General features: G+C 37.2%; 1 protein-coding gene across 1 annotated transcript in view; it reads left to right on the forward strand.

Moving 5' to 3' along the window:
* Ofd1 (oral-facial-digital syndrome 1) overlaps positions 1 to 13,874 on the forward strand; it is a 30,454-nt gene that overhangs the window by 4,644 nt on the left and 11,936 nt on the right. Inside the window, exons 4-12 of the mRNA XM_013032104.1 lie at positions 1,240 to 1,308; positions 1,396 to 1,426; positions 1,947 to 2,054; positions 4,306 to 4,442; positions 5,240 to 5,413; positions 7,880 to 7,986; positions 9,692 to 9,811; positions 12,369 to 12,442; positions 13,619 to 13,710. Of these exons, the coding sequence (XP_012887558.1) occupies positions 1,240 to 1,308; positions 1,396 to 1,426; positions 1,947 to 2,054; positions 4,306 to 4,442; positions 5,240 to 5,413; positions 7,880 to 7,986; positions 9,692 to 9,811; positions 12,369 to 12,442; positions 13,619 to 13,710 (912 nt within the window). The remainder of the gene's footprint in view (positions 1 to 1,239; positions 1,309 to 1,395; positions 1,427 to 1,946; positions 2,055 to 4,305; positions 4,443 to 5,239; positions 5,414 to 7,879; positions 7,987 to 9,691; positions 9,812 to 12,368; positions 12,443 to 13,618; positions 13,711 to 13,874) is intronic.

Raw genomic sequence — 13,874 nt, forward strand, 5'->3', positions numbered from 1 at the left:
AATCAGTGAAGTTATATTGACATCATTATCACTCTTGGTTCATATGTTACACTAATATTCACTCTCGATGAACAGGGTCACCTGCATTTTCACTGTCTATAAATTCCAAACATTTTAAGGAAATAAGAATAATGCTAGTATTTAAATGAAATCTTGAAAATTAAATATGCTATATTTTTTTCATTTAGGACTAAATTTATAACATTGAGGATTCCTTTTTAGCTCAAATATAAAGTGTTAACTTAGCAAGAACTTAGCAAATCTCCAGTACCCTCAAAAACCAGAATCGTACTTGGAGACAGAGTGGGGGTTTATAGTTTGAGGCCAGCCCAGGAAAAAGTAATTTTTAAGACTCCATCTCAAACTGCGGTGAGTGAGTGAAATGGTACGTACCTCTTATCCCAAGTATAAGGAAGCACAGTGGCTGGGTGCTGTCATACCCAGAACCAGTAGGATTAAAATCCAAGAAGGTTCATGCACAAATGAGAACCTGTCTTGAAAATGAATCATGTCATGTACAAATAGGCTGGAGGTATGGCTCAAGTGGTAGAGTGCCAGCCAACAGAGCACAAGGCCCTGAGTTCAGTCCTCAGTGCCACAAAACAACGACAATAAAACCCCAAAGTGTTTCAAAATGTTAAGCTGAGAATGTGGCTTAGTGGTAGCGTGCTTGCCAAGCATGCCTAAAGCCCTGGGTTCAATTCCTCAGTACCATATAAACAGAAAAAGCTGGAAAGGAAGGTGGGGCTCAACTAGTAGAGTGCCAGTCTTGATCAAAAAGAGTTCAGGGACAGTAGCCAGGCCCTGAGTTCAAGCCCCAGGACTGGCAAAAAAATGTTTTAGGTACACTTTAGTCATTCATGGTAGTAAGGATAGTAAAATTTTAGTTTACTTATATTTTTAAAATATAATTTGATGACCTTGAAATCAACTCATATCCATTGGTTCTTTGAGTGTCATCTGTAAAGCATTAACCGTTCCTATTATTTCTGGTACATTAATGATATGACATTAAGCATACCATGTTTGCTCTAAAGTATTTGGAAGTTAATTGCAGGGTTAAAAAATATTTTATTCTTTTCACTTCAATGCGTTTGCTACAGTTTATTTAACAGTTTAAAAAAGGCTTTGATTCCATTTTATTAGCATAGTTTTAATCTCATGCAGAATCATATCCTAACGTATCATTTAAATGTTGATATAAAAGTATGACAACTTAATCTGTTTTTCTCCTTTAAGGTATTTACTATGCATGATTTGTTACAACTCATTAAAATCAGCCCTAATTCCAGTCTCTACAAATCACTGGTATGATTGTTTAGTTTTTATACCCTTCTTTGTTTTGTTACTTACAACTGAATAGTTTAATAAAGATAAAATATTTTCTCTTGACAGATTTCAACATTTGATAAAGAAAACCAAAAAGGTAAAAGCTTTCACCTTTCTAAAAATTAGTAAGATTTTTGTATGTACTTTGTTTTGTCAGTCATGGGGCTTGAACTGAGGGGCCTCACCCTGACCCTGAGTTTTTTCAGTCAAGGCTTGCACTGTACTACCTTGAGCCACAGCTCCACTTTTGGTTTTCTGGTGATTAATTGGAGAGAAGAGTCTCCTGGACTTTCCTGCCAGGGCTGGCTTCAAACTGAGAGCCTCAGATCTCAGCCTCCTGAATAGTGAGGATTATAAGTGTGAGCCACCAGCACTTAGCTGTATGTGCGTTTTGAACATAAAATACGAAGCTTATAATTTTTAGGGGGATGAGTAGGAAATTTAACTTAAATCATTTTTCTTTGCTGACCATAACATTACTTGATAAGTAGAACCACACTTCATATGGTAATCATTCGTAAAAGATAAACTCATATAAGAAAACCAAAATTCATGAAGAATGACTGAGCAATGGTTGGACAAATTTCTAAAACCAAGCTATACATTGTGTTTTCTAGGTTTCTTAATGAATTTCTTAAGAGAATTGGCAGAATTTCATCAAGCTAAAGAGATTTGTGATGTGGAAACGCAGACAAGTTCAACATTTCTTACCAAAGATTCTCTTGGTAATTAAGCCTTCTGTAGTAATTGCAGTTCTGTGGTTTTCTTTTTTTGAATGAAGGATATGACCTTATTTATTATCTTTAAAGTGCAGAGATAACAATCTATAGGTGACAAAAAGTTAATTTCTTCTAGAATGATATTGCTGAAAAAGAGCAGGAATTGCTCTTCATTGTCATCCCTGTCCTCACGAATGCCGTAGTCACATTGAGCAAACCATTCAGGGATCCCAAGGAGTACATTCTTCCTCATTTGTTGGGTTTAATCTCTCTCATCGTGTCCATTTTACAGTGAACATTAAGTTACAACCTCATAGACTGTTTGCTTTGTGAAGAGCTAGAGAAGCCATTGGCTTATCATTTCACTTTATGCTTGAATAAATTGAGGTCCTCAGGGGAAAGAACAACTTGGAAATATACAGCCTGAGTGAGAACTAATGTTAGAGTCCTGGATCTCCTCCGGCTCATGATCTAGAACTTTTTATATCTGCCTGATCTAGAGTTTTTTCTATTACATAGTCTACCTATAATACTATCCTTCCCTTTAATTTTTTTATCCTTAACAGAAATGGAAAACAATTCCTAGCTGATGTTTTTAATCAACTTCCCAGTCCACTCTTACTCTTAAATAATACTAGCTCCTATGGCTTGTAATTTGTAAAATCTATATTGAATAACTAGGCCTTTTAAATGTAGTTTTAAAGTCCATGAGAGTTATATTACATGTATACTGTAAAACAGAGCTGGGTAATAATGCAAGCCACAGATGTCATTTTAAAATTTAGAAATGGTAAATAGAAACAGATGACATTTCTTTTAATAATGTATTTTATTTTATTTAACAAAATACATTAATATTTCACCATATACTCAATTAAAAATACTAGACATTGCCGGGCACCTGTGGCTCACACCTGTAATCTTAGCTACTCAGGAGGCTGAGATCTGAGGATCATGATTCAAAGCCAGCCCGGGCAGGAAAGTCCATGAAACTCTTATCTCCAATAAAACCACCAGAAAATCGAAAGTGGCACTGTAGCTCAAGTGGTAGAGTGCTAGCCTTGAGCTGAAGAGCTGAGGGACAGTGCCCAGGCCCAGAGTTCAAGCCCCACTACTGAAAAAAAAATAGACATTTTATAATTATTTTTGTACTAATTCGTTGAAATCTGGTATGTTCTTTATATTTAGTGTATTTCTCAGTTCAGAAGCGTTCCATTTCAAGTACTCAGAGGGCCCCATTGGCCAAAAAGTCTTGTTTTAGACTGCAATTATAAATCCTTTGGCAAATGCAGGAAAGTAGCTGGGAAACAGGTCTAAATTAACAACTACCATAGACAAACACTATCATTATTTTATTCTACTTCTTCCCACCTGTTCATTCTTTTCTGGTTGTGGTAGTATCATACATGGTTGGGGGCGTACTCTGTTTTCAGGTTTGCAATGAGTTCTTTGGCAGATTCGACTCCATAGTTGGTTTGAGGGCTATAGGCCTCCTGGAAGGAGAACTGCCATGAGAGAATCACAGGCCTTATTTTAGGCGTAGATATGCTATAGTTACTTACCCTTTTAGAAGTCACTTTACCACCCATATGGGCATTTATTCCTTATCTAGAGGGATTAAAATATATGGTCTGTGGTTCTTTTAAGTCATTACTTTGGATGTGTATGCCAACTTTAATCACAGTCTATTTAGTAGCTGGGTGCCAGTGACTCACTCCTGTAATCCTTGCTACTCAGGAGGCGAGATCTGAGAATCACAATTCAAACTCAGCCCATACAGGGAAGTCCAGTTAGCCACCAAAAAATCAAGAAGTAGGCTCAAGTGGTAGAGTATCAACCTTGAGCAAAAAAAGCTAGAGAACAGCACCGAGGCTGTGTTAGCGTCCCAGTACTAGCGAAAAAAGAAAAGAAAAAAGTCCATTTAGTGTCTTGGCACTTAGAAACTGAGAACAGAATCCAATAATTTCTGAGATTTAAACCATACTTATTGCTACCTCCCCAACACGACATTTATTATCAATATTTTCAGATAGGCACTAAAGTTAAAGTTGTTTTGCAGTGTTAGACTCACCATGAAATTGATGTCATACCTACTCTATCATTTAGCTGTCAATCCATTAATCCGTCTCATTTTTTAATATATTTCAAAGTAAATGGCAAATACCCCTATACTTTCCTCATAGTATATTCTCTGTTTTTGATCTCTTGCACATCTGAATGAGTTTCTATATCCTAATTTTATGTTATTTTTTGCTAGCTGAAAAGCTTCAACATATCGATGACCAATTTGCAGATGCTTATCCTCAACGTGCAAAGCTAGAGTCTTTAGAGAAAAAATTAAATGAATATAAGAAAGAAATACAACATCAGCTTCATAAAGAAATGTGTCAGAAGGTAAGTTGTATCTTTTGTAGATTTTAATGAAAATGATAATTTTACTTGTATTCTAATATCTTAATTTTCTATTATGTGAGAAAACATCTAGAACCTTTTCTTTGTCAGTTGTGGGGCTTGAACTCAGGGCCTGAACACCATCCCTGAGCCCTTTTGCTCAAGGCTGGTAGTCTATCACTTTGAGCCAGTGCTCCACTTCTGATTTTTTTGGTGATTGATTAAAGATATGAGAATCATGAACTTTTCTGTCTGGCTTGCTTTGAACGGCTCAGCCCCCTGAGTAGCCAGGATTATAGGCATGAGCCATTATCACCCAACCTATGACCTTTTATTAAAGAATAGAATACTATATGGCTACACATATTTTTATTTCCAATTGATTTCAATTGGATTGAATCCTAAACATACGGTGGATGGGTTAACACTAAAAATTGTGTTAAATTAAAGATGTTGCTGGGCACCAGTGGCTTATGCCTGTAATCCTAGCTACTCAGGAGGCCGAGATCTGAGGATCACGGTTCAAAGCCAGCCCATGCAGGAAAATCTGTGAGACTGTTTTCTCCAGTAAACCACCAGAAAACCAAAAGTGAAACTGTGGCTCAAGTGGTAGAGTGCTTGCTTTGAGCTTAAGAACTCAGGGACAGTGCCCAGGCCAGAGTTCAAGCCCTACGACCAACAAAAAAATAAAAAAATAAATATACTACATTTAGACAGCATTAATATTAAACTTATCCATCAAGAGAGTCTGTTGCTATTTATTTGTACTGTATTTTCAATTGTTTGTGATTCATTTTCAGTTGAAGTATATTAAAGATACTGAAATAACAAAAATGAAAATAGAAGAGAAAAGAAAATACGAGAGAGAATTAGCTGTATACCGGAATGAATTTGAGAAAACTTACCAAGCAAAAAGCGAAGCACTTATTTCTCAGGAAAAGAATTCTCTTGAAAGAATTCAGAAACATCAAGAGGTAATATTTGAAAATAAATTTCCAGGCCATCAGTTCCCTGAAGCTGTTGTTATGTTGGTTTAAGGTCCAGACACAGGTGGGAGCAAGGCTGTATGTAGGAGAACAGTGAAAACCGGCACCCAACATGTAGAGAATCATGAGCCCTAATAAGGCAATGCAGACATTTTCCTCTGAGATGGTGGAAAGGAAAGACTTGTAGGGTGAATGGCCCTACTGAGAGGAAGCAATATATGCACTAAATAAGCTCCATTCTTTCAGGCAGATTGGGAATATCGATAAGGGTTTGAGTTGAAGCTCAGAGATAGGGTACCACTCCTTGGGAGAGAGGAAAGCGGACAGTTAAAGCAGAGAGGACAGATGAGTGGAATTGAGATTCTAGCAAAAACAGGCTCACAGTAAGAGAGCAAACCATGTGTTTGGAGGTGAAGTTTCTCATCTAACTCGCAGGAAAATTTGTAAGTTATAAGCACCTTTTCCCCTTCCCTTTTAGCAAAGGTCAAAAGGGAAAGGTGCTTTGGGGAACAGAGCGGAATTCAACTGACTTGAACAAAGCTGCCTGTGATTAGTGAAGGCAGCCAGACGAGAGAATGAGTGGCTCCTTATCTGGGGGAAATTGAGGGCCACATAACAGCCTCAAAGTGACCCAGGAATAGGTCCTAATAGACTGGCAAGTGGAAGAGTAAGGACAGACCAAGAGCTCAACATAGCTGGCTGAGAGTTCCAGATGAGAGCAGATGCAGTACAGTATGCATCTATTCCAAGGAGCCACGGAGGGGGTGAAGGTGAAGGTCTGTGAGAGTAGAGGAGTCCCGGGATGAGAGGCTCATCCACATAGCCCTTTGGTCTCATCACCCAGGAAAATGGCTGTCCAGGAGAAGGAGAAATGGAAAAGTGGCAGGGAGTATGGATCAGCAGGATAGATTGCTGTGCTCTTCAGGAAATCCTGGTCCTCTCTTAAGGCAGGTTGTCTCAGACCAAACTGGTTTTGCAATCATTTCCAACTTGCAGCCAGCTGCTATTGTCAAGAAACTTGGAAAAGAAGAGAATTCCCAATTAAGACCTTGTTATTTAACATGAAATGGACCCCATCTATAATGTTGTACAGTGTTTCTAGATATTGGGCATATTTAGGCTATAAAAGTAGATTTTTGGAAGCAGAGATCTTTAAGATAATTGGATTATGTTTAGACTAACAACTTCATCAAGTGGCTGACTAAATCCCCATTTACTGTTATCCGAAAGTGTTCATGGTTATCCTAAGCACCATGCCTTTATTCCTCCACTTGGGATACCCGTCCACTTTCTTCAATAAGACTGTACTGTACTCCACAGACTGCTAGAATTTCACTATCTCGCCTCAGTGAGGTCTTCCTTGACCCCTTGTTCCTTGTTTTTGTTTTCATATGGTATTGGTACTGAGGCTTGAACTTGGGGCTTGTACTCTTAGCTTTTTTGCTCAAGGATGGTGCTCTACCACTTAAGCTTCCACTTCCAGCTTTTCTGCTGGTCAATTGGTGATAAGAGTCTCCCAGATTTGTCTACCTGAGCTAGCTTCAAACTGGAATCCTCAGATCTCAGCCTCCTGAGTAGCTAGGGTTACAGGCATGAGCCACCAGCACCCAGACAGGTTTTTTTTTCTTGAATCAGTCTTTATGTCCTTCATTTAATGATATAATTATATCCTGGTGTGATTACTTGTTTTTTTTTCTCTCTCTCTGATAAAATTGTAAGAGCCTTCAAGATGGGGACATTATCTGTCTGCTTTTTTATATCTAGCTCTCCGGTTACTGTTTGACATATGATAAGAAGCTAGCAAATCCTTGCTCATTGAGTTTCTTTTTTTAATATATATTTTTTATTGTAAAAATGCTGTACAGAGAGGTTACAGTTACACGAGCAAGGTAATGAGTCCATTTCCTATCGAGCATTGTTACCCCCTCCTTTGTTTTTCCCCTACCTTCCTTTCCCTCCCCACCTCCACAACTCCACCCTCTACACCCCCTCAACCACAAATTTGTAGTTTGTTTTCAATATAGTGTCTTCTACATCTCACTCACTGAGTTTCTAAATGGAAGCATGGCCAATTCATTCAGCAGTTCATATGAGCTTCCTATCATTGAGCCAGAATGACCCATGAACTGAAAAATTCAGTTACCACCACCACTAGTCATCTTGATGATCTTATGATTTTGGATAGCTGGTTAGACAAAGATTCTTAGGAATGTGGAATACTGTTGTTTAGCAATGGGAGACTAATTGTGTGTGTGTGTGTGTGTGTGTGTGTGTGTGTATATAACCAAAATAGCAAAAAGCAAACCTTGAAGTGAAATCTTTTGGAGATTTTATTGGTCGCCCTAAATGTCCATACTTTCTTTGTTTTTTCAGGAATTTAGAACGCTATGTATGAGTTCCATTTTATTTTATATTATTTTGCTTGCTTACTAAAATTAATGCTTTCCTATGCAGAGTGAAACAAAAGAAATTTATGCTCAAAGGCAGCTTCTATTAAAAGATATCGAATCACTAAGGGGCAGAGAAATGGAGCTGAAGCAAAGAATTGATACTTTTGAATTGTAAGTACTGCAGTGTTTTCGTTTGGGTTGTTCAGAATGAGATGAAAAGGATTTATTTAAGTATATGTCTAAATTAATTCTAGTGCTGATTGTCAAGTACAGTTTTTTAGTTGAAAAGGTGATATCCCTTAGCTTTGGAAGGTATAAGTTAGGAGAAACAAAGACTAGGGTTTTGCTTGTAAAATATTAGACTTTAAGTGAAAACCAGAATTGGAGAAGATAAGAAGATTTGAATGGGTCATATATTTTGCAGTTATCTTCAGTCATTCAAACCTGATAGTTTTGTGTATGTAACTGAATTCCAGATATCTTGGCCTGTTGTTTTTTTTCTGCTCTACAACTCAAAAAAACTTTCTGACTTGTACTGGGTGAACTTATTTTTCATAGTGGATGCTAATTGTGTTTTCTAAGTGTTCACATGTTGCATCCTTCAAATGTTATCTGGGATTAATGGCAAGGACATTTGTCTATAGTGTGTACAGTAAGATTTCTTATTTGGAATCTGTTCCTAATGAACACTACTCATAGATACTCCAGGAATCTTGGGACGTTAAAGAAATTATCTCCATCTTTATTTCTGTGATTTTCTTCTATAGGCTCAATTTTTCTGACTTCTTCTCTCTACCTTTCTTTTTGGAAAGTACTGACAAGGTACTGATAAAGAGAAAGCAAGAAAAGAACAAAATTTTGGCGAAGACTTCATGATTTTATAATTACTCTAGTCTTTTTCCTTTCTGAACATTAAAGTGAAATAAATGTAGTTTACTGCTTCAGGCCTTTTCAGATTAGCCAGCAGAGGGAGTCAATACACACTGCTTTTCTTCGTGGCTTAATCTCAGCAGCAGCTGTGAACAAAACCCATCCCTAGACTTTGCTCATAAATTGCCATTACTACTGATTTGAAGTCTCCCTATACCCAGGCAGCAGTGGCTCATGCCTGTAATCCTCTTTGCCACTCAGGAAGCTGAGATCTGAGGATTGTGCTTCAAACCAGTCCAGATAGGAAAAATCTGTGAGACTTTTATCTCTAATTAACCACAGAAAGCTATAAGTGGAGCTGTGGCTTAAGTGGTAGAGCATTAGCCATGAGCAAAGAGCTCGGGGACATCACCCAAGTTCCAAGTTTAAGATGCATAACCAACACACAAATAATCTCTCACTGTAAGACCCTGTTAAGTAAATAGATAGTGAGGAGAAGACTCTCCAGCCTTGAACTACAGTCCCCTTTGATCTCTGCCTCTGGAGTAGCTGGGATTACCCACAATCCATCTTTCTTCCATTCTCTCAGCACTGTTAAGTTTAAATGAATAGATTTTAAATAATAAAAACAAATCTTCCATTTAAAAAAAATTAACGAATGGATTAGATTCCACAGTTAGCAACAACATTATAGAAGAGACAAGCACCTCAGTAAATTACATAACTTGTTTATAACTTTGTAGCTCATAATATTATTCTTCTACCCCTAACTTGATACATTGGCCATTTATCACCTATGACACATTTTTATCTAGTGCGCTCTCTAGTTCTCACTTGGTGATTTTGTAAACTATAGGGAAGTCTTCTGGCTCTTTTCCTTTTCACTTCTCATGGTAATGGTAACATAATAGCTTTAGTTTGGTGAACTGTATATTGTTTTTCTCCCTACATTTGTTGCCTCAGCTATTACATATTGTTTGCTTTTTATATTCTTTATTAATTTCAGGAAGCAAAAGCTCCAGGAGGAAAAAAATAAAAATGTGACTGAGGCTCTTAAGAAAAGGGAGGAAAATATAAAGAGCATTGAAGAGAGCTATGACCAAAGACTGAAGAATGAACTTCTAAAGTAATTAGTCTTTAAAGAATTAACATGTTTGGATTCATTAGGTAGAAATGGGAAAAATGATAATGTGTAAATAATGTCAATATTCTATAGTAAAATTTAGTGTTTGAACAAATAACCTATTTTCTTTGTCAATTCCTTACTGTATTGAGTTAGAATAGTTTTTAAAACTGTATTTTATCTGGACACCAATGGCTCATATCTTTAATCCTAGCTACTTGGAAGGCTGAGCTCAGAGGACAGCAATTTAAGGCCAAGTTTTGTTTTGTTTTGTTTTGTCGATCATGGGGCTTGAACTCTGGGCCTGGGCACTGTCCCTGAACTCTTCAGCTCAAGGTGAGTGCTCTACCACTTGAGCCACAGCACCACTTCCAGGCCAAAAGTTTTTGAAGCAGAAAAGCTTGAGAAATTCCTTAGTCTATAGCTGGATGGCATACTCCTGTCATCTCAAGTTACCTGAGAGACTGAGATCAGGGTTACTAAGGTTCCAGGCCAGCCCTGAAAGAAAAGTCACAGTACTCCATCTCCACAAAGAGAGCCTGGACACTGTGGCTTGTGCCTGTGATCCTACCACTGATGGGAAACCTAAAGTAGAAGAATTGAAGTCCAGGTGCACACCCAGTTAGGACGTGAGACACTATCCTAAAAAGAACCAGTAAGCAACAGGGCCAAAAGTGTGGTAGAGTGCCAACGTAGCAAGCATGAAGCCCTGAATTCAAAACCTAGTACTGCCAAAAAGCCAACAAACAAAACCTCCTATTTTAAAGATACAGTAGAGAATTATATCCCCTATCCTCTGTCCTTCTGACTCATAGCTTCTCCAGCTATGAGGACCTATGATTTTGCTCAGTGTTCATAGCTGATGTCCTATAAAATTGGAATTGTGGTTATTTTTAATTATCATTTCCACTACCTCCCTCATACTGTCACTAAGAAGATACTTAGCAATCTATAAAGTTAGCTAATTAAAGATCTTATGGTATTTGGCCATGAAGAAGTGCTTTGTATACCTTCAAGCCTTCACAAATGAACTAAGATTACTTACATAAGTAAAATGTGATATAGGGAAAGGAAAATGTGGACAACTGTGGCTATTTTGGCTTTTCTTTTTTTTTCTTCTAAATAGAGGATATCACTGTGAAGCCTAGACTGGCCTTGGACAAGCAATCCTCCTGTCTCTGCCTCCCAAGTATTGGGATTGCAGACATGCTGACACCTCTGCTTACTTTGGCTTTCCTGTAGTCTGGTTTTAGGTACCAGTGAATTAAATCCCAGTACAAGGACAACACACACACACACACACAATCTTTCTCAGTAGAAGAATTGTGTCTGGCACTGAATAATCGCCTTATTAGTATTTGCTGAGTAAATGCTTTCTTCAGGGATCTGGGTCTTTCTTAATCGTTGGTCTCTTTACTGACTTGCCCATAATTTGTTATTGATAACCTTGCAAAGGCTTTTTGAGGTTTTATCTCAAATGAATTGCATTACCCAAAGATAGCAACTTTCAAAATGATAGATTTTTGTTCATATTTTGTTCCTTTAACAAATGTAAACAATACCAAATAATCTATAGTTGTTAAGCATTTATTTTTTATTCTGTTTGGCTGGTCCTGAGATTTGAACTGAGGGCCTGAGTGGTGTCACTGAACTTTTTTATTTTATTATTTTGCTCAAGGCTAGCACTGTACCACTGGAGCCACAATGGTTTTTTGGCCATTAATTAGACATAGGAGTCTTAACAGACTTTCTTGCCTAGGCTGGCTTTGAACCGTGATCCTCAGATCTCAGCCTCCTGAGTAGCTAGGATTCCAGGCTTGAGCTATTGGTACCTGACTCATAGTTGTTCACCTTTTAAGAACAAATTAATTAAAGTATTGTATTAATTTTATATAGTTACGAATAGAGTGGACTGTTGGCAGCATTTTGATATCTTCCCTCGCCTCCTATGACTTTGTAAAGTACAGGAGTTTGGAGGATATTCACGACAAAGGTGTTTATCTTTCCTCCCTCCCATCCTGACCAGGAGGACACTGGTAAACAGCTGGCAAAATAAGTAAAACCCATAAACTAGGTCTTTTAGTATTGCTTACCCAAATACACTGTCGCCAGTTGCCTCTCTCTACTGTGCTTAGAGCCTAAGGTGCTCTCCTGCTGGGAGACAGAGAGATGCAGGAGATGATTAGAAGCAAGCGACTCCCTTGTTATCTTTGGGAATTTCGAGTCAGTTGGTATTGTCTAATTGAACCTAGTTTCCTTCTTTGCTTTCTGTGCCAGTGGAGATCAACTGAAAAGTAATTTCTTACAGTAACTTAAAGGTGGCACTTTTTATTGTGTGTGATTGAGTTCTGGACCCGATTTTTTAGGGGCCACACTAGATTCTACCAGACCTTTAAAGGTTCAGATCAAATCTGTGGACTTAGAATTTAGAGACATTCTAGTTTCTGGGCTACCACGTTCTAAACCCTGCGGCTCAATATGTAGTAGATAAGCTCTTGCACATATAACAGTCCTTCTAGGAAGATGACAAGGGACTCATTTTAGTCATTCTGATTCTCAGGTATCAACTTGAACTAAAGGATGAATACATCACTAGAAGTAATAAACTCATGGAAGATGAAAGGAAAAATAAAGGTGATGGAGGGAGAGCTGGCTGTATTTTTCAATTCTGATGCAGGTTTTTACTTTCTGGAATTGGGTCTGTTCTGTATTATTTACAAATATAGCTTACACTTCATATTTTTAAAGCAACACATTTTTTGTCATTTTAATGTTACAAAATCAAAACATTATTTTTCACTACCTTTTGAGATGGCTTCATGTTTAACATTTGGGTTTGGTGGTATTTAAGTAGTTGCACAAAGGGATTTCAACTCAACATGTCAATACATACAGCATGATCAGTATCACACCTGTTATTCTCCTCCCATGCTTCCCAGTTTGCATATTCACAGAGACTTGTATCTTCAGTGTTTTATCTAACTTTTTTCCAATTCAATTCAAACACTTGATTTTTTTTTTTATAAATCTGTGATTCCCAGAAAGATAGCAGCAACTTATTGCCCCCTGGTAAATATTACTCTTACTATGAGAAACTTCAATATTTGTTTATGTGTTATTTTTGTAACCAAGTCTCTTATTTTGCTTCTACTATATTTTTATGCTTCATGGTACTTGACAACATATACCCTCCTAAATTCATATGTGTGTGTGTGTGTGTGTGCATATATATATTGACCTGAAACTATAGGAATTGAATAATTTTTCAATTTTCGGCTATTTTACATCTCAGTATATTTCTGGGAAATTGCCTGTGACAAGAATTGGAACTTTTGGTGGAAATTTTATCCAAATTCTCAAGTAAATAAGAGCTGGGGACTTGATATTACTCCATTTGCCACTATCTTTTATGAATTTGACCATTATGTATTTAAGAAATTGTTGTTTGATGATATATCTACTATAGACTTTTCTTAGAGGAAGTATAAACTGCAAAAAGGGTAACCACCAGATCTTTATCTTTAAGGAAATTTGTCACGGTCAGCATTAGAATGCTGTGCTCTGAGATGTTATAACTCTATTTAACTTGTAGCAAGTACTTCACCACATATATGACAGTTGTAACGTCATATCACCCGTTGGGTAACAGGATTTATTTATTACTTGCCAAATAAAGTTTTTGACTCCTACATTTGCTGCTTTAGTTTAGGAAATAATGATCATTTAGTCTTTTATACTGCACATAAATTACTAGTTTTTGTATTCACTATGAAAATATTGTTTAACTCATAGGCTCTTTTTCCCCCCCAGAAAGATCTGTTCATCTTCAAGAGGAGCTTGCAGTGATTAATTTAAAAAAAGAAGAACTCAGTAAATCTGTAAATCAGATGAAAGATCTTGAGGTATTTATTGAGCTATTGTGTTTTGAAATAGACTTTAGGCAATATATAAAATTTCAGATTAAGTCATTCATAGTTTATCTTCTGTCATATTCTCTCTTTTCTTGTTTTGGAAGAACTGGGGATTAAACTCAGGGGCTCACACCTACTATCAGGTGCTCTACCAC

Source organism: Dipodomys ordii, unplaced genomic scaffold, assembly GCF_000151885.1.
Source record: "Dipodomys ordii isolate 6190 unplaced genomic scaffold, Dord_2.0 Scaffold150, whole genome shotgun sequence".
Classification (NCBI taxonomy): Eukaryota; Metazoa; Chordata; class Mammalia; order Rodentia; family Heteromyidae; genus Dipodomys; species Dipodomys ordii.